The sequence below is a fragment of the Camelus dromedarius genome, chromosome 13 (genome assembly GCF_036321535.1).
Source record: "Camelus dromedarius isolate mCamDro1 chromosome 13, mCamDro1.pat, whole genome shotgun sequence".
Taxonomy (NCBI): Eukaryota; Metazoa; Chordata; class Mammalia; order Artiodactyla; family Camelidae; genus Camelus; species Camelus dromedarius.
Window position 1 is genome coordinate 10,147,312 of NC_087448.1, and position 27,820 is coordinate 10,175,131.

Here is a 27,820-nt window from a genome sequence, read left to right on the forward strand (position 1 = left end):
ATCCGTCTGACAGCAAGCCCCCTCCGTGGGCAGGTGCCGGAAAGACGCAGGGGTGTGGGGATGGAGACCGCGTGGTTTGTCTGGGAAGGGGAGGGAGAAATAGAAACTTGCTATTACCACTGGCTGGTAACATAGGGAGGTCGGAGGAGCCTTCACGAAGGAAGAGGGCACATTAAAAGGGGACTCCTGGCAAAGGACTTGCTTCTTGTGTTAAGGACTTTGGGTGGGTTGGGGGATCCTGGGAGCCCTGTGTGGTTGGGGCAGCTGGGGCTGGAAGGAAAGCAGCCCAGGGAACAGGAACGATGGTGGAATCCTCCCTCCGTGTTGGGCACCATGAAGTGTTCAGTGTTTCTGTTCTTTAACCTTCACCCAAACCCCTCTGACCTTGCGAGGTAGTAAAGAACATGATAAACGTTTGGATTTTATCCTGTGGACGATGGACAGACTTTGAAGTGTTCAAGGAGGACATGATTTTGGCAGATTCTCTGAACCTCTGGTTCTCAATTCTGACGACTCGAGACAGTGGCCCAAGGGGCTAATTAAAAGAAAATGCAGCCTGCAGCCGCACTCCGGATAAAGGACCCGGGCCTCGGACCGGAATCACGGGCAGGGCTGGAGCCATCTGGATGACATATCTGACTGCCAGGGAAAGTCAGAGGGTCTGAGTTTAGACTCAGCAAACAAAGAAAAAGATTTTAATTGCTTGACTTTAACAGTGGGATTTTTGTTTTTCTTTCAGGAACATCCAAATCGTGGGTATGTATCCTTTTTACTTCTCCATGTGGCTTCATGATGTGAACTCCACCATCTGTTTTGCTGCTAAGTGTTCACAGCTGTGCTTTATTCGCTTATTTAACAAATGCATCTCGTGCAGCTGACGTCAATGAGGGGCACTCCTGAGTTTCTGAGTAACATTTCTTCTTTTTAGGACGTGCTGAGTGCAAGGCATACCTCATTTTATTGTGCTTTGCAAGATGTTGTGTTTTTTACAAATTGAAGGTTTGTGGCAACCCTGTGTTGTCAGATGATGGTTAGCATTTTTCAGCAATAAAACATTTTTTAGTTAAGGTAAGTGCATTTTTTTGTTTTCTTTTAATTTTTTAAATAATTCTTTTTTTTTCTTTCAGTTTTATTGAGATATAACTGACATACAGCACTGTATACTTTTTTGTAGAGGAGATAATTAGGTTTTTTTTTTTAATGGAGATATTAGGGATTGAACTCAGGACTTCATGCTTGCTAGGTCCTATACTCTCCTGTGCTCTCCCCCCGTACATTGTTTTTTTAAGACATAACTCTATTGTGCACTTAACAGACTACAGTATAGTGTAAACATTACTTTTCTATGTACTGGGAAACCTAAAACTTCATGTGACTTGTTTTATTGCAATATTTGCTTTATTGTGGTGGTCTGGAACCAAACCCACAATATCTTCGAGGTCTGCCTTGTACAGTCCTTCTCAGACTAACAATAAAACTATTAAAGCCTCATTTCATTCTTGTCCTTGTGTGGAGTATAAGGGAATAAAAATGTTTAAATTCTCAGCTCCACCTCTGGAGGGTCCCTGGTAAGTTGCTAAACATGCATCAGATACTTCCTGTAATGTTAGCCCTCATTTGTGAATAGGGACCAGTGAGGAGTGTGTTTCGATCCCAGCCTGATTCTCTTTTTCAGAGTTGCTTTGGTTATCCCTTGAGCATCTTCTTCATCGTGATCAATGAGTTCTGTGAAAGATTTTCCTACTATGGAATGAGAGGTAACTCCTTTCGACCCTGCCCCGTTCGGTGGAAAGCGTGAGTTACTGCAGCCACTTCTAACTTTGTTGCCCTCTCTTCCTCCACCACTCTCTGCGGAAAGCACTCCTGATTCTGTACTTTCGATATTTCATCGGCTGGGACGACAGTCTCTCTACCACCATCTACCACACATTTGTTGCTCTGTGTTACCTGACACCAATTCTAGGAGCTCTCATCGCCGACTCCTGGCTGGGAAAATTCAAGTGAGTCATGGCAACTTACCTGTTAACAAGCAAGCCAAAAAGTAATTATAAGCTTTGGGCTTTGGGATGGTGGACTTGGGGAACAAGGAATCAAGGAGCATAGAACTGGTAGGAGATGGAGCCAGAGCCTGTTTCTGCTCATCCTCGTGTCGCCAGAGTTTAATACCGTGCCTGGCATTTAGCAGTGTGAATGCAAGTAGCTTTGGTAGGATTTTTTCCTCCTCCAAACACTTATGACATCTTTGTCTCATCTTGAAATAGTAGCTGGAATGCCATCTGTCATTAATGATGCATGAAGAGTTAAGAACAAAGAAGCTCTCTCAAAACATCCCAGCTGCTGAAAGTCTCAAGCGGCCGGATGAGCAGAAACGACTTGGGGCGCTCACCAGTCCTGCAGGAAGAGCTCTAGGGGTGCACTCAATGGGAGGGGTCATCTGGAAGTTTCCTAAGACTTAATGCAGAAGGAAGTAGAGGCTCTTCCAGGTCCAATGCACAACACGGGCAGAAGCAGGAATATTCAGTGACTGTCTCATAATGACTCAATATAATTCAAAAATAACTAATGGACCACTGCTGGCTAAATATTGTTACCAGGCACAAGATATCTCTGACTGTTTAAAGATACAGGTACTAATTTCAGTAGTTGAGTGAAATGAGACATTGAATCTTTCAAGTAGGTCAAGGAGAAAACAGATCTTCCCCATTCCTCTGGCTCCTGTGGCCAAAATTTTGCTCTAAGCATAACAGTTCTTCAGTAGGCTGCCTTTCAAAGCATGAGCAGGTTTACACAGTTTGAGAAACAAGGACATTCTTAATGGGGCTTTTGAAAGTTGGAAGCAGAGGCCTTCATGTGGTGGAATAGGAAGTGGACTGCTATTGTACAGTTGACTTGGATTCTCTTGGCCTCTTGAAACACAGGACAATTGTGTCTCTCTCCATTGTCTACACCATTGGACAGGCAGTCATTGCAGTGAGCTCCATTAATGACCTCACGGACTTCAACCACGATGGAACCCCGGACAGTATTTCTGCACATGTGTGAGTTGATGTTAACGGAGGCCCTACCCTGACCCCTTACCTCCCACTGCGTGCTTGTTCGGTGCTTTAATTTTTCACCTTTTTCCTTGAACTTCACTGTAAGTGTAAGGAGGCCTTTCCTCCTCCATCAGCGTAGAGAAAGCTGTTTAATTGACTCAGAGTTGGGTCTTCAGTATGTCAGTGTCATTGCTCACTGGAAAGCTTGCTGTCTTGGGTACCTCTCCCATCAGGCACGGTCAGTGCATGGAGTCTTCCCTAGAGCGGCATTAACTCCCACAGACCTTGATCATTAATTGTACCAGGTTTCCTCAAGATTCTGTACCTTTAGTTTTCTGTCTTGGACCACATTACTGCTCATTTTTGAGTAAATCAGTTTCATAAACATTTGTTCCAGCCCTGGGTTCTGCGTTCTTGGTGAAAAGTGCTGTTGACAACAGGTCCTCTGTGAGATTAACTCCCCTTCATTGCAGTCTGGCCTAGCAGACAAGTTGTAAAGATTTATTCTGTTCCCTGTTCTTGGGCTTTGGTTCCTTGATCTAGGAGTAAACCATCTTATGGTTTGGGAAAATATAATTGAAATTCAAATTAGTATCTGCCATCCCTGTATTTCTGGTTTACTAGTCAATCAGACAGCCATCCAGATTAGATCCCTGGATGTGACACCTGTGGCGGAAATGTGTTAGTGGAGGGGAGTGGTTACGAGCATAGTCCACAGCTCAGACTTCCAGGATCTGAGTCCCGGCTCTGAGTCCCACAGAACAGCTGTGTGACCTGGGCCAACTTATCTTCCCCATGCCTCCCTCAGTTTTATAATCTACAGTATCGATTAAGACATGGACTTTGATGCCAGGCTGTATGGGTTCAAATTCTGGCTGTGCCCCTTATGAGTTGTGTGATCTTCAGCAAATTTCTTAACCTCTGTGCTCATGTGTCCTCATCTGTAGGACTGTTATGCATTAATCTGGGTAGATCATCTAGAACCCTGCCTGGCAAGCGATAGATATTCAAGAGAGCCTGGCTACTTATTTTATTTCCTGGAGTTAGGTACTGAAACATGCCCACAAGCCTCGTAAGACTACATAGTGGCGAGGGTACAGCTCAAGTGGTAGAGCGCATGCTTAGCATGCAAGAGGTCCTGGGTCCAATCCCCAGCGCCTCCTCTAAAAATAAACAAGCCCAATTACCTCCCCCTAATCCTGCCCAAAAAATAATAAGTAAATAATACAATAATAGTTAAGTATTTTAAAAAGACTGCATGGTACATAACATTAAATTGGCCGTGTTTTTGTTGTTCTTTAAAATGCTTAGAGCGACAACATCAAACACAAGTTGTGTAGAGAGGCAAAAGCAAGACAAAAGAGGTGCTTCAGTCAGTCAGTCCAGGGAGACGGGCATGATTTTTTTTAAGAATTCTTTCTATGGGCAGTGTCTTCCTTGACTTTATCTGTTTCACAAAGTATTTTTTTAGCATTTTTAAACAATATTAGCAACCAAGAAGATATGGAATAAACATTTATAAAACCTGAAATGCGTAGTGACTACTGTAAATCTAACAAAATTACAAGATGAGGTTTGGTAAATTCTATGAATGGTTTTTTTTTTTTTCAATTCAGGAGGTAAAACACAGATAACTTGGAAAATACAAAAGCAAATTGAAAAATAATCCTTAACCCCTTTTATTATTATAAACTCTTTTCATTGTAAAAGATCATAATAATAAACCTTTTGCTCTACTTTTTTCCAGTCTTCTGTACTTTGTAAACAAGTTAAGATCATACTCTATAACCTGATACTCTGCTTTGCAATTAAATCATGTTTCCAATGTCTTTTAATGACTCTTATGAGTCTATTATGATTGTACCAGAGGCAATGCTTAAACATTTCACTTACCCATTTAGGCTACAAAAGAACCATACATAAAGCTTTGTTCAGTATTCAAAGCATTGCTTTAAATTTTCTAGATGGTAAATTATTAGATAAAGATATGAATTTGAAGGTCCTTGAGTTCAAGTTTCATTCAGCTGTCAAGACTGCATTCCTGTGAATTATATTCTCATATGGGGTGAATCCCTTCTCTTTGTTTACCATTGTGCCTTGTCCTCTGAGGGAAATTAGTGGAAAGATAGGTTCCTGCATCTAAGGATCTCACATCCTGCCCCTTCTCCTACCTACCACTTTCCACAGGGCGCTGTCCATGGTTGGCCTGGCCCTGATAGCTCTGGGTACTGGCGGGATAAAGCCTTGTGTGTCTGCATTTGGTGGAGATCAGTTTGAAGAGGGCCAGGTAAGAGCATGCATCTCCACAGAAACCATGTAAGTGATTATAATCAAATTCCACTGACACAGTGTATTCTCCATTGGAGGTTTTTCAAGTATATATAAGACACTGACTGAAACCAAGTTAGAAGTCAAGTCAGATCATCTGCCACAGTTGATCAGTTGACATATAGCCCAAGTCATCATACTTTATCTTTCTTATTACAGGAAAAGCAAAGAAACAGATTTTTTTCCATCTTTTATTTGGCCATTAATGCTGGAAGTTTGATTTCTACGATCATCACTCCTCTGCTCAGAGGTAAAAAATATCTGAAAGAGATCTTGGTTTTTCTTTTTTTAATGATGGAGAGAAGTCAGGTGAAAAGTTTAGTCTCTTCTGGTTTTGTTCAGTTCTCCCTACGCCGGCTGTCACATATATCCTGGAGGACATAGTGAAACCCTTGATGCAAACTGCTTTTCTTTCAAGATTTACCTCCTTTGCTAATCTTCTTTGAATCCCTTATCCCAGTGGCCACTGAAGAATCTAGACCATCGTGAGCATAGCAATTGATTTTTCTAAATCATTATTAATAATTCAAAGTCCTTATCCGTGGTAAGAGATAAGATAAGAGAGGCTGTTTGGAAACTATGCCGGATAAGTGGGCCATAGATGACATTTTTTGCCTTCAGGCTTGGCTCCCCAGTGCCGTTCAGTGAGTTACGAAGAATTTAGCAGGCAAGGTTTTATTCTTTGCTTCCCTATCATCTCAGGTGTTTCTAAAAGAACTACCCCAAGAAAGACAAGGGGACAGCAACTATCAGCAGCACTCAGATTTCTGTGCTTGCAGACGCTCCAGTGAGAGTTTGTGAATTTCCCACATGCAAGGGTATATGTGGGGACAAATTAGACCAAAGCAAGACCATGGTGCCTACACTAGAAGTCAGAATAAATTATGAAACAAGATAATTTGTGGGGTTTATGTATTTCTGCCTAGAGTAGTAATTTGAAGATGACACAGAAACCCCATTCCAACTTGCTTTATATAAAAATTTACTAGCTTTTATTCTTGCATTCTGTTCCCTGACCTCCCCTCCCCTCCCCCACCTCCAGGTTCTACTAGAATATGTACTGTGTGCATTTGAATGTGTAAAATGATCATTTTGAAGGAAAAATCATAACTCTCGTACCCATATAAAGGAAGCATGTCACCAAGATTTTATATAAGTTATTGGTTAATGAGGAAACTGGAAAGCTGATATAATCAGTTCAAATGAGGATTTGACTAATGGAGATTTCTGTTCTTTATGGGGGGAAATTGTTTTGCATTGCTATTTTGTATTGTTCTGAACAGGAAATGCTTGACTATAGTTTTCTACCTCGGTAACTTCTTTCTCTGCAAAACTGTGAAACAGCTAGTCAAAGACAAAGTCAAGCCCAATAGGACCAGATGTCTCCTAGAGGCTCCAGCACTCCATTGAAAGGATTTCCAGTAATTTCTGTTGCCCCTTCCAAAGTCTTAATTTTTTTCCTGCCAGCCCTAGGATTTCAGAGCTAAAAGAGATCTTCAGGCAGGAGTTGGGAGCCTATGGCCCACAGGCCAAATCCAGAAATCTGGACAAGACCATCCATGTGTGCATTGTCCACGGCCGCTTTCACCCTGCAAAGGCAGGGCTGCGCAGTTAGGACTGTCCACAGCCTCTGACTCTTCACAGAAAAGCTAGTTGACCCCTGCCCGGGGTCATCTCATTGTTTGCTAACTAGCATGTGTTCAGGAACATACAATCTTGGTTTTCCAGAGTCCTTTGATTTTACTGACTGAATCCCACTTTCTTCAAGTTACTATATCCAGGTCATTTTTATCTCCCCGACTAGGTAAGTCAGCAGAACAGAAGAGTTCCCACTGATTCTGGCTTAGCTGGTATCAGACATCTACGTAGGGGTTGAGATTAGAACCTGCCTCCATCTCCTGCTCTTCCTACCACAAAGCTGTTCTGCTCTGCTGGCAATGACATCAATAAGGCATGTGGATAAGTCTAGAACATTAAGTGAGAATAGTATGGAATAACCAGCTAGGGATTTAAAAAACTGTGAAATTGATGAGCATTACCATTATCATAATGAACTTTAATCTTGTAATTTCTCCTCAGTTCAAGTGTGTGGAATTCACAGTAAACAAGCTTGTTACCCATTGGCGTTTGGGGTTCCTGCTGCTCTCATGGCTGTGTCTCTGAGTAAGTAGGAATCAGTGGAATTAATACAGTCCTATGATCAGGGCAGACCCTCACATTAATTACTGTGACCAATTTTTACCTATTTTTTATTTTATTTATTTATTTGGGGGGGTAATTAGGTTTATTTATGTATTTATATATGTCTGTATGTATTTATTTGTTTATTTATTAAAGGAGGTACTGGGGATTAAACCCAGGACCTTGTGCCTGCTAAGCGCACACTCTTCCGCTGAGCAATACCCTCCACCCCAAGGTTTCAGTGTTTGTATGTGAGAGCACAATATAATATTGCTCAGAAGCTCCTGTGATTATTAGAATCAAAAGCACTTTCTAAACTGGGAGGTACCTAAGTAAACTCATTTTATGAGTAATCCCAGTATTTCTAAAACAAGGTTATAATTCATACAGAAGCACATCTTCTGGGTCACAAGTAGCTCTGTCAGACACCTGGCTAACCCATCTTCTTTTGCCCTCCCCAGTTGTGTTTGTCATTGGGAGTAGGATGTACAAGAAGTTCCAGCCTCAGGGCAACGTCATGGCTAAAGTCGTCCGGTGCATTGGGGTAAGTACTTCAATAGCTCTCTCTCCATCATATTAGTCACCCTAGAACCTTCTGCCTCCTTTAAATTAAAATTCAGTGAACCTTTGAGTTTCCTTGAAGCATTGTATTGGTGTTCTTTACTATTTTGAGAAATTGAAGTTTCTTATAAAGCTCATCAAATGAAAAAGGACACAAACAGAACTCGAAAAGAGAGGGATGGAAATGGCTCTTGAACTTAAAAGATCAATGGTGAAAGAAAAGCAAACCAGAGGGACTCTTCACCTGTCAAAATGACAAACTGTGTCTGATGTTTATCGGAGAGTAGTGAAACAACAATGGAGAGGCGCAGTTTTGTGATGCTTGTCAGGAGTCTGAGGCATGGAGAGTGTCAGCAATCCTACTTTCAGGAATAAAGGCCAAGAAAATCGCTTTGAAAAATGAACACAGATTCACGTGAGAAGATTATCAATGTAATATTTAGAAAAAAAATGTACGACAAAAATCTAAGTCAAGCAACTTGCTGACAATAGAATAGTGCTTAACACAGTACCTCCATGCCGTGTTATGCAGCCAGGAGAAGTCTTGTCTTCAAAGACTGTTTGGTGATGGGAATGTGCAGGGTGTGGTCTCTTCCATGTGCCTCTGCAGGGATATGTCCACACAGGCACATTCAAAGGCAGGAAATAAATGCTGAGCCTGGGAATCTTTAAATAATGGAGTCAAATAACTGTATTCCCAAATTTGCTGCCTATTTTTTTAAAGGAATATCTACATTGTATAATCAAGGGGGAAATGTGTTACTCATTCATTAAGAACTGTGGATAACCCTTTGGATGTCAAGGTAGCCTTAAGATAATTTTAGTCACCTCCTTTCCCCTTTTCCTGACATTATCGTGTTAAATTGTACATGTGCTTTACTTTGTGACACAAAGGTGTCCTCTCAGGGTCAAGAAAACTTCCCCCGCCTCACGTGTCTTCCCTTTTCCTCCTGCACTTTCCTCTAACGTTAGAGCTAGTCACACCGAAAACCTTTTCCCAAGCTAAGAGGGGATGTCCAGTTCCAGTGACCTCTCCAAGTCCTTCCTTCCCAAGTAATGGGTGACTTAGTTTAAAACTCCAAAAGAACAACTTGAAGCTATTTCAAGTTATGAGAATTATATTTCCCAGTATCCTACGTCAGCCCGCAGCCTTGAGTTACTGCCTTTAAGTCACAGGCGTGTCCCCAACTGGCATCACTATCGCCCTCTTGCTGTCACATCATTATGAATGCACTGTGCTCCACTGAAGGCTTCTTACCAACAAGGAATTTTGGAAGCCTCTAATTTTATAATGGGTAGTGGTGGGTAAGTATATTTTTCTGATCAGTGTTGACATATTTTAGAATATGTTCAACCATAATCTTTATTTTCCTCTAATACTTTTTCTATGTGGTGAGTTCTCACTCTCCTTTGTGTGACTCTAATACATTATTATAGACCTTTGCTATCCAATATGGTAGCCACTAGCCATGCATGGCTATTGAATATTTGAAATGTGGCAAGTGCAACTGGGGAACAGAGTTTCAAATTGGATTTCACTTAAATTAATTTAAATTATGTAATTTGTTATACAGGTATTTCTACGTAGTGGATTCTCTTAAGTTTAAAAACCAATGTTCAATTAAGTTATTGGAAAACTTTTTAAAATGTTTGAAACAACTTAGGTATGTAAGTCTAGTTTTTCAAACATAAATTTTATGAAATGTAAATTCAGATCAAACACTTCTGATAAAAAATTTAGCATCTGAATTGAAATGTGGTCTAAGTGTGAAATATTCTCTGGAATTCGAAGACTTGATATGAAAAGAAAATGTAAAATTTTTCATCATTTTTTAATACTGATTACATATTAAGATCATATTTTGGGTTTGTTGGGTTAAACAAAATATATTTTAAATGAATTTCACCAGTTTCTCTTTTACTGTTTAATACAGCTACCAGAAAACTTTAATTGCTTATGTGTCACGTGTTATATTTCTACTGAACACTCCTCTCTAGAAAATCTGGAGAGCGCAGTAGTAACAGCATGATGCCGTTTACCCTAACTCAAACACCCTCAGTTAGTAAGGGGTTGAAATAAATGCATGTTCTGTCTTTAGCGTCTTCATGATACTATCATCTCCAAGTTCATATTTTGCTTCTCTCATAAGTCTTCCATTAAAAGGAGTTGAACTGAAGTGTGCTTCACTGAAAGTAGTCACTTCTGTTTTGAAATTTGATCTTTCTTCCTTTCTTCAGTTTGCCATCAAAAATAGGTTTAGGCATCGGAGTAAGGAATTTCCTAAGAGGGAGCACTGGCTGGACTGGGCCAACGAGAAATATGATGTAAGTGATTATTATTGCTACGATGGTCCCAGTAATCATAAATCCCATTATTAAGGCTACGTGGACAAAATTATCAGTTGTAGCTTCATAAACTTTATTAGCATTTTAAATAAGACTATGTGTGGGAGTGTTTATTTATATTGAAAAGAACTGGATACACAATGGATATAATTTATCTGGAAACAATAATACCTTTCATAGATTTTCATATGGTATAATCTGCCATTAGTTACATGTCATTGTGATCACATTACTTTGGTTTGAATATGGAAGAGTTAAGTGGTGGTGTTGGGATTTACATTTAGTGGAATTTATATTTAAATTTGAGTAATTTACTGCCTGAACAGATGTTTTCACTCATGTATTAAACGCCTTAGGAATTTTTGGTTTTCTAAAGAAACCTGCAGTAGGGTTCTTAGAATAATTAATCACCTCCCAGCTTGTCTCCAGATGCAAATATGTCTGTGCTGAAAATAGCATTGTGTGGTGGCTGTGAGTGACACAAGTCGTGGCTGATTTGTCCCTACAGGAGCGGCTAGTCTCTCAAATCAAGATGGTTACAAGGGTGATGTTCCTGTACATTCCGCTCCCCATGTTCTGGGCCTTGTTTGACCAGCAGGTAACAGGAAACCATGTTTCTGTACATCTTCATTTAACAAAACATTCTTCAGGCATTACCAGGCACCAAGTGGTACTCACTTAGTCCTTAGCTAGTAAAAATGTTCTCTTCCAGGTCCTTTTGTATATTTCATTTATTTGGTAATTGTTAGATCACCTTGGCTTTCTTTTTAAAAAAAAAAACAATGCTAGTTAGTTCTATACACATTTCTGTGGCAAAACAATGAAGAAAATTAGGTGGAGTCAAGTAGAGCGTCTTGGGAAAGATCTGATCAAAGTATCCAGGACTCCTGCCAGTCAAAGTGAGAATAAAGTGTTAGTTTTTCAACTGATACAGCGTGTTAAAAGAGTGGATTTTTTTCCCTCTTAACGGAGCTACTGGGGATTGAACCCAGGACATCATGCATGCCAAGCACACACCTTACCACTGAGCTACACCCCCCCGCAGCAGGGTAAAAGATGCATTATCTTTTATGGGATCCACAGAATATTTAAACTGAAAGAGACTTGATACCTTTCAAAGTGAAATGGGATGCTTGGGCTAGAAGTACCATCCAGGGATGTGAAATGACTCTGCCCGAGTCACTCTTATCAGAGCAGTAACTAAAAGAGATCATTGACTTGTCCCCTGCTCTTTCTCCCACAGCTAGAGAACACATGCCTGGGAATTTTTCAAAATAGGGTTAGAAAAACCCCGTGAGTGATATTCAGTCACCAAAGTATTAATATATTATTTCTTTTAGAAACTGGAGTTAAAGAAAAGATTTACAAACATTTATGGTTTTACTGTGCAGGAAGGATTATTAGGGTAAACTATCTTTTGGGAAAAAATTTTTGAGTGTAGACATTAATCTCCTTTTTTGTAAGTATGCGTCTTAAGAATCAGTTTTGCATGTTGGGTAGGGACCAGTTATTGAAATTGAACTTGCACTACAAATGCACTCGGTACCTTTTAGCTGTGTGACTTTGTGTAATCCTTTAATCCTTCTGAAAAGGGTAATAACCCAGGGTAAGGCTGTGAGGATCAAAACAGAGACTGTACATTAAGTAATCAGTGGCTGGCATATATTAAGAACTCAGCCAGTGACATATTTCTTGACTTTTTATGATGTCCTCCTAGTGTAAGTGATAGATTGTGTTGAGACATTTCCATGTTCAGTCCTCCATGGAATGTATGATATATTCTTATACAGTCCTGTGTCACCTTTTACTGTAAAATAGGTTGAATATAAGTAGGCTACCCAGGTTTAAATCCATTCCGCTCTTGATGGAATTACATTTTAGGACAGCCGAGCCTGTCAACAGTAGACTCAACAATAATAATGTTCCTGAAGTTACCATACCATTGAATGTAAAATATCCTCAGGGTGTGAAGCTGCTTTCACCTGGCAGGTGATGTCAGCTTCCCAGCAAACCTCAGAAATGCATTTTTGTCTTTCCTAAGGATGGCTTATCCCAGAGTAGTACTCACTGGATTCTCCATGAGGGGTTGGAGTACTATATGTTGTGTTAACTCAACAGCGGAAATGCATGTCATTTCTTCTTACCTATAATCACAGTGGAGCTGGGAGATGAGCCTGATGTTGGAAAGAAAATGTTTAAACCCTGTAACAGTTCGGACCTCCTTCCTGATTTTAAAAAGACCCTACACTGACTTGTGAAATGTTTAAGACCCACGGTCCCAAATGATGCAGTAAACTTATTTGTTTTTAAGGGCTCCAGGTGGACGCTGCAAGCAGCAACTATGAGCGGGAAGATTGTAAGTTTGGCACATGGAGATGTTTCATGGCCCCTGGTCACTATTCCTTTGTTTTACTCCCTTTACCCTCTTTCTCCTCCCCTCTCATAACATTCCAAACTGCCCCCCGCATTTGCTCCTCTGTGTGAACTTATCCATGAAATTTTTCCCCCTCTTTTTAGGGAATTATTGAGATTCAGCCGGATCAGATGCAGGTAGGAGAAAATATTTAAGTCCCTTTCAGAGATCAAAGCCACCTTTGAGACAAGAGTAACAGTTCACCTCCACTTCATCTGCAGACCGTGAACGCCATCTTGATCGTTATCATGGTCCCCATCACGGATGCTTTGGTGTACCCTCTGATCGCAAAGTGTGGTTTCAATTTCACGTAGGTGACCTCGGGTTGGGATCGGGGTTGGGGCTCCATCTGTCCTAGGGCTTTGCAAGCAGGCTATGCTCCCTCAGCTCCCAGAGCCTTGGTGGAAGGAATGTCCGGCTCCCCTCCCACAACACCCACCATGTGCAGGGCTTTTCAAAGAAATATTTTTGAATCAGATGTCTCTGTGCCAATGTTTCTGAAAGTTTGCCCTCCAAAGTACTATTAATGGCAGCCTGAAAACGCCTCTTATTAAGGCTCTCTTGTATATGTGTTCAATAGAAATTTTAACTATGACCCAAAGTAGCACTTGAATGATAGTTTCTAGAAATTAAATGTAAAAATGCAAATGAGAAGCTGTATTACATTTATCCTCCTTAGTCTTGGGCATGCATAAGAGACAAAGGCTGCTTTGAATTCATGTGCTTTGAGGGGAAGTTGGTTTTGTTGGGGGTTGGGTGGGAGAGGAGTGCTGCCTTTGGAGGTTTCCATTAGCTCACCTGAATGCAGCCGATGGAGATTCTTTCTCTTGCTTGTCCTGCCAGTCCCTTGAAGAAGATGACAGTTGGGATGTTCCTGGCTTCCATGGCTTTTGTGGCAGCTGCAGTTGTGCAGGTGGAAATTGATGTGAGTTGCCCTGATTCTGCAGTGCCTTTCCTGGTGGGGCTGGTGGGGCATTCAGAAGCCTTCTTTCTCCAGGACTGAGAGTAATCAGGGGAGGCCAGGGATTTGCTGATTAAACCAAGTCTGGAGCTGTGAACAATGTGCCATGGGGCAAAATAGACCCTTTGAGTCAGCATGCCCTGCTTCAGTGACACTGGGATTTGAGAGAGGGCATTGTAGGGAGAATGCAGAAGCCCTGAGCAGGGTGTGAGGCAGGAAAGCAGAAAGCACTGTGAGGTGATATTTAGAGCACTGTGTCCAGGGCTGAGTCTGGGCTTCCAGAGTTACAAGGGGTGACATTGGCATCCAAGGAGAGCAGACACCACCACAAGATCAGCAGTCATTTAGGCTCTGGTTACTCTGACCCCTCAGATAGTAGGCTTTGTAACCTGGCATCCTTTGACCTGGAGGTGGCTAGGTGGGACCAAAAGCAGCCTCCTTCTGATTGCTTCCACCTTCTGGATGAGCATCACTTTCTATGGGGGCCATGGGTGTGGGAATTGGAGCCTCATGGACTTCGTGGTGGGTATTTGGTGAGCCTCAGCCAGCACAGCTTTCCTTGGCCAGGGAGACAGTGACTCCAGGGCCATGGTTAAGGTCACTTTCAATATGCACTGAAGACCTCACTGCCAGTTCTCTTCTTATTTTGCTCAGAAAACTCTCCCAGTCTTCCCCAGAGGAAGTCAAGTCCAAGTTAAAGTAATGAATATAGGAAATGATAACATGACTATATCTTTTCCTGGAACGACAGTGACACTTGACCAGATGTCTCAAGTAAGTAGAAGGAAATGCAACTTTGTTTTTCCTTCTTCTGACCCAAGTGATAAAAATAGGATTCGGAGAAGCTCATCTTCTTGGTCCTCATTATCAGTCCCAAGATGAGCCCAGAAGGGAAATGTCCTAATATCCTGATCTCATTTTGGCGTCACCCTTGCTAGTGTGCTTTTTTAAGATGCCTGTGAATCACCTGTGGAGCTTCTTAAAATGCAGATTCTTGAGCTGAAATGCTGCATTTTTTACAAGCTCTCAGGTGACAATGATTTGGCTGGTACGTGGAACCAAATTCTAGGGCAGTGGTTCTCCACCAGGGCTGTTTTCCCCCTCAGGGAACACTTGGCAGTCTCTGTTGTCACAACTGGGAGTGTGCTATTGGCATCTTCTGTGTAGAAGCCAGAGAAGCTGATACATAGTCTCCCTTCACAAAGAATTATCTGGCCCTTAAGTCTGCATTGCAATCACCTGGAGAGCTTTGACAGTTCTGACACCTGCATCCCAACCGTAGCGATGCTGATTTAACTGGTCTCCTTCCTGTTCAGCCACCGTTAACAACCACGCCCTTAGATCTTGCCAAACTAATAATAATCATGAAGGAACAAAGCACATTTGACTCCTGATGCCTGGGGCGGGAGTTGACTTCCCAGTGTTGATTTTCACCCAAGCTGTTGCTTTTCCCCGATGCTGTTCTTTGCCCAATGGTAGAAATAATTTCCACAGCATTTATCTTCATAAAATGAAATAAAAGTAAAATGCTGGATGAAAGGCATAATTCTTGTGGTTAACACTAAACAACTTGAGGATGGAGTCCACACAAGTGGGGTGGGGTCGGGGCTGAGACAGACCAATGCCGGCTCCCCACAAGGCATCTTTTGATGTTTATGAACGTGACCTGGGAATGTCAAATAATGTGCATGGCAGAGTTCAGTCACATGGTGCAGAACAAGGCTCTGTGGTATTAACTGTGATTCCTTTTCCCCCATTATAGACAAATGATTTCATGACTTTCGATGTAGATAAACTGACAAGTATCAACATTTCTTCTGCTGGATCACTAGTCACTCCAGTAACTCATAGCTTTGAGCAGGGCCATCGCCACACCCTTCTAGTGTGGGCCCCTAATCACCACCGAGTGGTAAGTAGCTGGACATCTACAGCTGACTCTTGGCTATTTGTATTATTGGAGATACGGCTATTTAGTGGTGTGACTTTGTTTTACCCCCACGTAGTACTATATTAGAGAATCCTCAGTTCTTCCTTCTTCAAGGACGTAAGTCATTTGACGTCCAATAAAGGTTTGACTGGTGGATGGGAATGGTTAAAAGTAATTTTAAAAATTTTTTAAAGAACTTCTGGGCATGGTATGGTGTGTGTGTGTGTGTGTACACAAGTCACACAGAATACATATCTGCCTTCTGAGGCTTTTTGAGTTAAAGGTTTTTTTTTAATGCATCTCTACTTTTTACTTGATTTACTTTAGGGTTTTTTTGGGGGGAAGAGGTAATTAGATTATTTACTTATTTATTTGTTTTAATGGTGGTACTGGGGATTGAACCCAGGACCTCCTGCGTGCTAAGCACACTCTCTACCACTGAGCTATACCCTCCTCTCTGAGATAAAATTCTAAATATAAATTTAATAGCATTTATTTTAAAAGTTTGCACTGAGTAATTGGGAAGTTAGAGCACTCTCTGGAAAAATAAAGTGAATATAACAGGTGAAAGCAATAAAAATACGTATAAATGAGTTCATGACAAAATTGAGGCATCTAGAGATGCCATTCAGCCTATAAAGAAGCAGTGAAAGAGTCGTGAGTATTCTGTAGGGTGAGTTTAGTTGGGCTTCCACAAAACTGCAATATGGAATTAAGACTCTTGGGTAACATGTTTAATTAGGGAGCTGTTGAGTGGCTTGTCCTAAATTCTTGGAGGGCAGTGTTCTGTGGAACCACTAAAAAGCAAACATTCAAAATTGTAGCAGCTCATGGTAATTTCAAGAAAAGCCAGGGATGATGAGTGGAGCCCTGCAAGTGTAATCATTATGCCCTTAGCTCTGAGGATAAATGCTAATATCACTCTCCTTCTCAAAGGCTGAAATGTTCCTCTGAACTTATTCTCATGAGTTAGATTTGCACATGTTTTCTTTCTCAGGTAAAGGATGGCCTTAACCAGAAGCCAGTAAAAGGAGAAAATGGAATCAGGTATGTATATTTCCTTAAAACTTCAGTTAATTTCAGCTTCTGAAAGTAATGCATACCCGTGGTAAAATCCAACTGTAACAGGGATATCAAAGGAGAGTATGAGATTTAATCCCAAGAATGTAAGGCTGGTTCAATATTTTTTTTAATCAATAAATAAAATTTGTCATCTTCATAAACTAAAGAGGAAAATCCACATCATCATATCAATTGATGCAGAAAAAGCATTTGATAAAATTCAGCATCCATTCATGATAACAACTCTGAACGAACTAAGAACTGAAGGGAACTTCCTCACTCTGAAAAAATACATCTGAAAAAACCCAAGCTATCATTGTACTTAATGGCAAAAGTCTCAAGGCTCTCCTCCTAAGACTGGAAACTAGGCCAAGCCACTCCTTTTCAAAATCCTTCAGATGCCAGTGCCAGGAGGCAAGAAAAAGAAGTAAAAGCACTTAGATTGGAAAGGAAGAAATAAAACTATCCCTCCTCACAGATAGCATGATTGTGTCACAAGTCCCAAGGACTCTACAGAAAAAGTTCACAGAATCAATAGGTGAATTTGGAAAGGTTACAGGATAGAACGCCAATGATGAAACAAACACATTTCTACATACCAGCAGTAAATGATTGGACACTGAAATTTTAAAACTGCCTTTTACCATAGCTCCAAAAAGGGATGTAATACTAATTATGAATCTAATACAACATATATAGGATTGACAGCTGAAATTACAAAAGGCTGATGAAAGAAATCAATGCAAAATACATGGAGAGATATATTGGGTTTGTTGATTAGAAGACTTAATATAGCAAAGATGTCAGTCTTCCCCAAATTGGTCTATAGGTTTAGTGCAATTCCAGTCTCAATCATAGAATTGGATTTTTGGTTTAAGATTTTTTTCCAGTTTTATTGAGGTATAATTGACAAATAAAACTGGATATATTTAAAATGTACAACATGATGATTTGATATATGTATATATTGTGAAATACTTACCACAGTCAAGTTAATTAACATATTCATCACCTCACAGTTACCTTTTTTTTATGATGAGAATGCTTAAGATCCAATCTCTTAGCAAATTTAAAGTATACAATACAGTTTAACTGTAGTCACCATACTGTACTTTTGATCCTTAGAACTTACTCATAACTGAGAGTTTGTAACCTTTGACCAACATCTCCCATCCCCATTCCCCTCCTTTCTTGGCAACTACCATTCTACTCTCTGTTTTTATGAATTCAATTTTTTTTTAAGATTCTGCATATTAGTAACACCATACAGTCTTTCTCTGTCTGGCACAATTCACTTAGCATAATTGGTCAGTGGAATGGTCCAAAGACCCACACAAGTACAGGCAACTGATTTTTGACAAAGGTACAAAGACAATCAATGGACTAAGGATGGCCTTTTCTTTTCTTTTTTTTTTTAATATTTTATTTATTTTTTATTGTATTGCTTTTAATTTTTTTTTTATTTTGGGGGGAGAAGATAGTTAGGTTTATTTATTTTTGAAGGAGTTACTGGGACCTTGTGCATGCTAAGCATGCACTCTACCACTTGAGCTATATTCTCCCCTAAGGATGGTCTTTTCAACAAATGGTGTTGAAACATTTAGACACTCATATGTAAAAAACAAATCTGACCGAAACTTCACATTTTATACAAAATTCTTATATAAAAATTATATTAAAATTCTTATATGTCACATAGAAAGATTAACTCAAAATTGATTATAGATCTACATGTAAAATGTAAAACTATTACATTTTTATAGGGAAACACAGAAAATGTTTGTAACTTGGGTTCTTAGATATTACACCCAAAGGACAATCCGCAAAAGAAAAAAATAAAGATTTTCTCAAAACTAAAAACGTTTGTTCTGTAAATCTCACTGTTAAGAAAATGAAAAGATAAGGTACAAACAGGGAGAAAATATTTATAAGTCACATATCTGACAAAGAACTTATATCTAGAATATAGAAAGTACTCTCAAAACTCAGTACTAAGAAAATAACCCAGTTAAAAAATATAGCAAAAGATTTTAACAGAGATTTCACTGAAGAAGATACACAAATAAACACATGAAAAAATGTTCAACATCATTGGCTATTAAGGAAGTATCAAATAAAACCACAGTGAGTTTTCATGACACCCCTATTGGATGGCTATAATAATTTTTTTAAGTGATAATACCAAGTGCTGGTGAGAATACAGAGCATCTGGACCTCCCATGCATTGGTAGTGGAAGTGCAAAATGGTCCAGCCACTCTAAAAAACAGTGGCAGTTTCTTATAAAGTTAAATGTACACTTACCATATGACCCAGCCATTTCACTCCTAGGTGTTTGTTTTAGAGAGATGCAAACTTATGTTCACATAAAAACCTATACACAAATGTTTATAGAAGCTCTATTCATAATTACCAATGATTGGAAGCCACCCAACTGTCCTTCAGTGGGCGATGGATAAACAGACATCAGACTATATTACATCCATCCAATGGAATATTACTCAGGAAAAAAAGGAACGAACTTGATACATGCAATATAAAAGAAATTCAAATGCATTATGCCACTAAAGATGCCAATCTCCAAAAGTTACATACGTACCATGCAATTTCATTTACATGACATTCTGAAAGTGGGGAAAAAAAAAAAAACCTGTAAGAATGAAGAACAGATTAGTGATTGTCATGGTGGGAGTGGAGAAAAGGTTTAACTACAGGGCTGCCTGAGAGAGAGTTTGGGGGCGATGGAACTGATCTGTATTCTGACTGAGATAGTGTTTATATAAATCTAGATGTGTTAGAATTCATAGATGGTGTATACATCTATGAAAATTCATCAAATTGTACATCTGAAATATGTGTAATATACAGAACAGGAATATTACCACAATAAAGGTGTTTAAAAAACTCATAGAACCATACCCCAAAAAGCCAATTTACCATAAATATACTTTTTAATAAGAATAAATTGGGGAAAAATGGGAGTAAGGCTCCTATTTGCCTGAACCTTCACTCCCAATTCCCATATCTGTGTGGCCACACCTGAATTTTTGATTTTAGGTTTTACTAGTTACCACCAAAACACAAATTAATGGAGAAATAATTTATTATTAGGATGCCATCTACTAACTTAAATGGTAAAGAAATTAATGGACTTTTCATCCCTCTTTGCTGCCAATGTTTCACATCGTTAATATTTATAATATTTATTTTCCTGTGGATTCCATATGCTAGGTGGAGTCCAAAAAATAGATCAATAACAGGATTTACAATTTGACTATATAAATATTAGTCACAATGTAATAGAAGTGATCAGTCTGAAAGAGAAGGAAATGTAACTTTATAGCTTTGAAATGTATCCCCAAAAGGAAGTGTTCTGAATGTCAAGATTAATTGACATTCCATGAATTGTTCTGTGGTATTGCATCTTGGCTGCTTTAACGTAACCAAAGCTTTCTTGCAAAGCATTTTTTTTTTTTTTTTTTTTTTTTTGCTATAGTCTACTTGGCCTCTTGTTGACAAAAACATGAGCCTTTATCCCCAACATAAGCCAGGGAGTGGATCCAGGGATACGCTTCTCTCTGGAAACATTGCACGTGCTCTTTGATCTAACTGGAGCCTTTGCTGTGTGATCCTGTGGTGCCACGGTCCTCATGGAATTGTCACTGTATGCGCAGGTTTCTGCCTTGCTTTCTTGGATTCCGCGGCATCTCTCTTGGACACCTTTCTGGTTTTGCTGCAGGCTATGCTCAGTTGTCTTGCCAAGAGAAGCTGTGAGGTGGATGGCAGGCCCTTGCGTGCTTGGAAATGCCTTTTTCTGTTCTTGCGCTTGATCATAGGTGGGATGCAGTTTTCCCCCAGAACCTTGGATATTGATTCTCTTGGTATCTAGTATCTAGTTGTGTAGACTTAAAAAAAAAAAAAAAAAGTGCCTGCCAGTCTTTTTAGTTGATTTAATTTTCTTCTCCAAGCTTTTGTTATCTTCTTTCTCCTTGGTGTTCTCACATTTCTCTGCAGCGTAACTAAATCTGGATATGATTTTATTCATCTTGCCAGCACTAGGCCCTTTCAATTTTTAGTTCCTTCCCTCGTCTTCTTTGTTCCCTTCTGTATTAGTCTGCCAGGGCTGCCATAACAGAGCACCACAGACTGGGAGGGAGGCTTAAACAAACGGAAAATGATTTTGCAGCTCTGGAGGCTGGAGTCTGTGGCCAGGGTGTCGGCAGGGTGGTTTCCTCTGAGGCCTCTCTCCTGACTTGTAGATGCCTGCTTCTCCCTGTGCCTGCACATGGCCTTCCCTCTGTGTGTGCCTGGGCCCTCATCTCTTCGTATAAAGACCCCAGATCTGTTGCATTAAGGCCCACCCAAATGACCTCATTTTACCTCTTTAAAGACCCTGTCTCCACATACAGTCATATACTGAGGTCCTGGTAGGGTTAGGACTCCATATGAATCGGACAATTTAGAGTGTGGTATCCTCTCTTGTCCTGATGCCATTAAAGCTGCCTCCTCCTCCCCTACCCTTCTTTTAAATTGTCTTTGATGAGATCTTGGAAAAGAAGACAGATACAGAGGTCAGCAACACTTTACCCCACCAGTCCCCATGTGGTAAAAGATAAACCAGAACCTTTTCTTTTAATTAGCAATAGCAAATCTTTAATAAATCAAAGGTTTTATTATTTCACTGATGCCCAGAAGACTATACATTTTTTTTTAAAAAGGCTGGGGGAAGTTATGAAAAACTAGCATCAGAAACAAACTGATAACTGGAACAACTTCAATAATTTCAGGAAGTCAGACTTCTGAGCAATGTATGAAATAAAGGAAGGGTCCCCAGAAGCGTAAGCAAAATGGAATCCTCTTAATTATGTGGTATCAGGAAGCCACAGGACTTAAATAGACTACCTTAAATCAGTCTTTTAAATGAAGTGGCAATACATCAGTCAAAAAGTGATTGAGAATGTGGTACTCATCTTTCTCATGCATTTTTTTAAACATTATGTATTGCTACATATAGAGGTATCTATAAGCAATATGTTCTTGGCATGTTTTTAAGCTTACTATGTTATTACCCTATGTATATGTCATTCTACAATAATATTATAAATAGTATTATAAAATATATTACATTAAAAATGTTATTTTAATATTCAGTCATATTGATATATGTGTCCCTTACCCATTCACTTAAACCATTGTATAATGTTCCATTGCATGGATATACCACAATTTTAAAAAATCCATTCCTCTATTCAAGGAAATTGAGGTTAGTTTCACTTTTCCACTGTCACAATCCACTTTCAAAAATGTTTCTTTGTCCACATGTGGGAAGTTTCTCGAAGGCAGAGACCTTTAAACCTTTTATCAGATTCAATAAAAATATTTTGTGCATGTACCCACAATGTATGAATATAGTATCCTTTATAAATTATATATATATGTAAACCAATGTACCAAACTAATATGTGTATCATAAGTAATACAAAAAAAGAAATATAAAAAGGGTGAGAAAAGTAAAAAAAAAAAAAAAAACCCCAATATTTTATAAATATTTTTATTCATTAGTGGTATAAAAATCATTAGGGTAGATAATGTGATTGTATGCTTCATTGGTTACTAAAAACATCTCAAGTCAAGATTTGAAGTCTGGGCAGAAAGCCTGGTTGTCAATTCAGTTTATTTCAATCCTGGTTTTCATAGCTGCCATACTGAAAAATATGCTTTAAGGTGGGAGTGTGGGTGGAGCATAACTGACCATAACTAGATTCAGAAAGATATCTTCATTTTAAAAATGGTGAAGTTTTCAACAAATGGTACTGGGACAACTGGAAATCTACATGCAAAAGACTGAAGTTGGACTCTCCCAGCTGATGCCATACACAGAAACTAAGTCCGTGGACCATAAACAATACAACTTGCAGAAGGAAAATAGGACTGAATCTTTGTGACCTTTGGGTTCGGCAGTGGTTTCTTTAGGAAACCAAGAGCACAAACAACAAAAGAAGAAAAATAGCAACTTAGACATCACCAAAATTGAAAACATTTGTGCTACAAATGATACCATCCAGAAAGTGGAAGGACAACCCACAGAATGAGAGAAAATATTTGAAAATCATATATTTAATAAGAGACTTACATCCCAAATATATAAAGAATTATTACAACTCAATAATAAAAAGGCAAACCAATTATTTTTTAACATGGGCAAAGTATTTAAATAGACGTTTCTCCAAAGAAAATATACAATTGGCAAAAAAACACATGAAAAGATGCTCCAGATCATTACTCATTAGGGAAATGCAAATCAAAACCATGATGAGATACCACTTCACACTCACTAGGCTCTAATAAGTAAATAAACACATGCTAACAAGTGTTGATGAGGCAGATAAATTGGAATCCTTATACTCTGCTGGGGGAAATGTAAAATGATGCAACCACTTTGAAAAACTGTTTCTCAAAATGTTAAACATAGAGTTACTATATGACCCAGCACTTTTGTTCCTAGGTATACACCCAAGAGAAATGACAATATATGTCCACTCAAAAATTTGTAGGTAAATGTTCATAGCAACATTATTCACAATAAATAAAATGGGGAAACAACCCAAATGCCCATCAACTGGTAAACAAAGTGTGGTCTGTCCATACAATGGAATTATTCAGCCATGAAAAGGAGTGGAGCCCTGATACATGCTCTAAGGTGAACGCACCCGAAAAACATTATGCTAAGTGAAAGAAGCCAGTCACAAAGATGATTCCATTTACATGAAGTGGCAGGTAGATCCACAGAGACAGAAAGCAGGTTAGTGGTTGCCAAGGACGGGGGGAGGGGACATGGACACAGATACGGAGTTTCTTTTTGGAGTGATGGGAACTGGATTGTTGTGATGGTTCTACAACCCTGTGGGTATAATGAAGTCACTGAATTGTACACTTTACATGAGACAAGGATGAATTTTGTAGTATGTGACTTATATCTCATAAAGCTTTTTTTTTTAAATTGAAAAGGAACAAATATCAGTGTCCCTTGGTTATTCTTTAAGGAACTGGTCCCATCTTGTCATTTTCTCAGCTGGTTCCCACTCTCCACACCTCATCCCATGATCACTTCATAGCTTACATCCTAGTGCTCCTAAAATGCCGGAGCTGACCTGAAGCCTTCGTGGAACCCTAGGATATGCCCAATCAGAGCTCTTAGAGAAAACGCCAGATCTTCAGTCTCTGCTTTCTTTGCCCTTCAAAGCTCTCAGAATGAGTTTGCTGTTTACTATTTTCTGTGTGTACATGGAAACATATCTGATGTGTGTGATGTTGCTTTTTTTTCCCCAGATTATTTTCATTCTTATTGGTGTCTTGTACCAGCCCTGAGACATATGTGAGACAGGCAGTAGTCCTCACGTTTTAGGGAAAGATTTATTCAGTCTTATGGCTTATACTATATAAAGCCAGGACCCAGGGCCAAGGGTCTACTTCCTAATTTCATACTATTTCCATTGTCTGTCTATTGAATTGTTCATCTTCATCTTTGATAAAAGTGGCAGTTACAGTTTGGAGCAGTATCAGTTTTCTTAGACTTCTGTCGACCTACATCAGGCTGAATTTTCTATATTAATCACCTGTCAAATGACACCAAGTCAAATGCCCAAGGATGTCAGGACCTGAGACTAATTCACAGAAATATTCTCTCACTCCCTGGAATTTGACCGGTATTACATACTGCTACAAAGTAGATGAAACTTGGCCACTGTAGACAAAAAAAAAAAAAAAAAAAAAAAAATCAATAGTCTATCTAAAGAAGAAATAGAGAGTTTTATTCCAGCCGATCTAAGGATTATAACCCAGGACACAGTCTTTCAGAAAACTAAGGACTGTTTCACTTGTTAGAAGTCAGAGGTACAATCATACGCATTTTCGAGACAAAAGATTGTACATCAAAATGACACACTGACATTTTTACATAAAGTTCACCAAAGACATATAATCTAGATCTCAGTGGAAAAAGCAAGCAGCAGGTCATCATGACCCCTTACAGAATTAGGAAAGAATGTTATCTTCCAAGGAGTTACATTGCTGGCGTCAGAAGAAGGGGGAATAAAAACAAAAAAACCAACAGAAAACCATTGATCTTTACAGTGGAGCCAGCATTCCCGGCTTTGAGGAGGTCTGGTTAATGTATAATGCAGGTGCACATTAGGGAGGGCTCAGTGTGGGCAGGGACTGTGTTATGCTTACATTTTCTTATTTTGCCTTATAACATAAATTTTATTCCATCACTATATATTTTAGGAATATAAAAGCTGAATTGTTCTTTATGGTACTCAGGTGTAGACCATGATGACTTCTCGTTCTCTAACATGGACAGTCTTCTGTGTGCTTTCACTCACTATCTGTAGGAAAGATCCACTGGTCTTACTTTGGGCAGCATCCTGCTCCTCCTGGGGTAGTCCCAGAGAGTCAGAGTCTTCTCCAGCCTGGAACATTTCAGGAAGAGGTCTCTAATCATCTGTTCACACAGATACTGCCTATATGGTCCTTTGGAGACAGGCAACTCAACTGGTTGCATGTGAAGCTTGGGCACAGGGGACTTTATAGAGGCTGGTGGTCTTGGGACCTAGCACCCAGTCCTATTAAGTGTTCCATTCGTCACCATATTCTAGTGCTGATCACTTTATTCCACGACTTGCAGACCCAGGTCTCTACCGTCTGAAGGGAATTCCTCCAAACTGTCTCTGATTGCTGGGCTGGCCCATTTCTTCCTCTCCACTCCTCGGAGCCCCTCCCTGCCTCAGGGTCCTCTTTAAAGGTGAAGGAAATATATGGGCTTCCCTGGCCCCCCAGAGAATCCCAGTTGGAAGCGGTCTTTTAGGTCCTCAGCAACTTGTGCTCTGGATCCTTCACCACTTGGGCTCTCAAGCTTCTGAAACAAGGAGCACAAAGCCACAGCCGCCTTCTTGAAGGGGAAGAGACCAGCACCTATTTCAATCCGTGCTTGATATCCTCAAATATCATCAAAATATTTCCTAGTTACAAAATACTTAGAACTGTTCCAGGCACTTGACTATGTTAAATACATCCTTTTAGATGTGTTCGCCTTGCAGGTGAGCAAGGGCAAACCTGGGGTTGGCTCCTTTCTGCCTTCACGCTCTAGGAATCCTCCACAGACATCTTAACCTCCTTCCAGAAGGGCACAGAGTCCAACTTCAGGTGCGCGGACTGCGACCTAGAGCAAATTATCCCGTAGACAGGTCACAAGACAGATGGTTTTGTATTTCAGATTTGTAAATACTTTTGATGAGAGCTTCAACGTCACGATGAATGGGGAAGTTTATGTGAATGTCGCCAGTCACAATGCCAGCGAATATCAGTTTTTTCCTTCTGGCGTGTAAGTACCCACACTGGACACTTTGCTCCAAAGTTCAAGGGTTTCAAGTCTTTTTCTTTAAGGAATACATTGAAGCTTTTAATACCAAGAATGTTAATGTATATTATTCTTTCTTTTCATAGAAAAAGCTTCACAATAAACTCAGCAGAGATTTCACAACAGTGTGAAAATGATTTCAAATCATCCTACCTTGAATACGGTAGTGCGTATACCTATGTAATCGCAAGGAAGGTTAGTAACTCATTGTGTTGAGTCAGAAGTTCTACTCAAACTTCATTGATACAAGTCCTCACAAACACGACATAGTAATGACTTAACTGAAGTAATATTAGGATCTGTGTTTTTTTTTTAGGATCTGTATTTTAAATGGGTTTAGAATTAATTCAGCTCACCACTGATTCCTTAGTTTATCAGTCTTAAGTTCGCCATTAGAATAAAATTAAATAGACTGACTTACTCTAAAAGTTCACATTGACCAGTATCTGTAACTCCCTTGTAGACTGTTAACATGGACTTCAGAAACTCTTAGTTCAAAGAGCTGGCAGTGTTTTCAACAAACCTGACTTCCAATCTACTCTCTTATTTAAGAGGAAAACACTAGTGAACACATTTTCAAATCCCACCAAGGCCATTCCATCCCAAGTATAAAATGCAGTGTTGCATATTTACATTTAAAATGTGTACTTACTGGATAGATCATATGGTGTAATCCTGGAAATCCAAATTCAGTTTGCCTGTGTGAACAATTTTTATTCTGGAAGCAATCTTGATTTTCAGTTCTTCTCCCTTTTGCCTCATTGGTTTAGAATGATGGCTGCCCCGAAGTGAAGATATTTGAAGATATCGCACCCAACACCGTTAACATGGCTCTGCAGATCCCGCAGTATTTCCTCCTCACCTGCGGCGAGGTGGTTTTCTCTGTCACGGGATTGGAGTTCTCATATTCTCAGGTTTCTTGCCTATTGTTTCTCACACCTCTCCCTACAACCCTGCCTTCAAAAGATGCTGCTGGGACTTAATTAAAAACTGGAGTACCCATATATTTACAGTATAAAAAAATCTAGAAAGCATTAAGGTGGGTTCAACCAAACAAGGTTTTGGAGGTCACCAAGTCTTATTTATTGAATAAGAATATTACTCAATTTAGCATCATGGGTATACATAGCATAGTCTGAACGCCCAGTCATATACTAGAGATTTGGAGTCCTAAGCAGGAAAACCTGTGTTAATGACCATTGCCAGGGTCATGCTGGTCAGTCGATCCCACATTCTGAAACAACGCCATTCATAACAGTGCTCGTGTGTAGACCTGTGTCCTCATTATCTTTAAGAGTCAGTTGACTTCTCTTAAGTAGCTCCTAGTAAACACACTGATTAAGGCCTAGCTTTTATTTTATTTTATTTTACTTTACTTTATTTTTGTTGCTATTAATGGAGGTACTCGGGATTAAACCCAGGACCTTGTGCTTGCTAACCATGCACCCTACCCCTGAGCTGTACCCCGCCCAAGGCCTAGCTTTTAAAGGTTAAAAAAAAACCAGTACTGCTTTTGTGTCTATTGGACTAATGAGGCAGATTTTGCCGATACCTGATTTAGAGCTTAGTTTCTGAACAATTTTATCAAAA

The 27,820-nt window shown here is 39.6% G+C and overlaps 1 protein-coding gene across 1 annotated transcript in view; it reads left to right on the forward strand.

Annotated features, from left to right (window-relative positions):
- Positions 1-27,820, forward strand: part of SLC15A1 (solute carrier family 15 member 1) — a 43,576-nt gene that overhangs the window by 13,384 nt on the left and 2,372 nt on the right. Inside the window, exons 2-21 of the mRNA XM_010980239.3 lie at positions 740-756; positions 1,676-1,757; positions 1,859-2,000; positions 2,919-3,038; positions 5,223-5,322; positions 5,523-5,613; positions 7,443-7,526; positions 8,006-8,088; positions 10,344-10,430; positions 10,960-11,049; positions 12,763-12,807; positions 12,969-13,001; positions 13,086-13,174; positions 13,708-13,789; positions 14,480-14,599; positions 15,588-15,734; positions 16,750-16,799; positions 26,087-26,194; positions 26,317-26,425; positions 27,001-27,144. Of these exons, the coding sequence (XP_010978541.1) occupies positions 740-756; positions 1,676-1,757; positions 1,859-2,000; positions 2,919-3,038; positions 5,223-5,322; positions 5,523-5,613; positions 7,443-7,526; positions 8,006-8,088; positions 10,344-10,430; positions 10,960-11,049; positions 12,763-12,807; positions 12,969-13,001; positions 13,086-13,174; positions 13,708-13,789; positions 14,480-14,599; positions 15,588-15,734; positions 16,750-16,799; positions 26,087-26,194; positions 26,317-26,425; positions 27,001-27,144 (1,823 nt within the window). The remainder of the gene's footprint in view (positions 1-739; positions 757-1,675; positions 1,758-1,858; positions 2,001-2,918; positions 3,039-5,222; positions 5,323-5,522; positions 5,614-7,442; positions 7,527-8,005; positions 8,089-10,343; positions 10,431-10,959; positions 11,050-12,762; positions 12,808-12,968; positions 13,002-13,085; positions 13,175-13,707; positions 13,790-14,479; positions 14,600-15,587; positions 15,735-16,749; positions 16,800-26,086; positions 26,195-26,316; positions 26,426-27,000; positions 27,145-27,820) is intronic.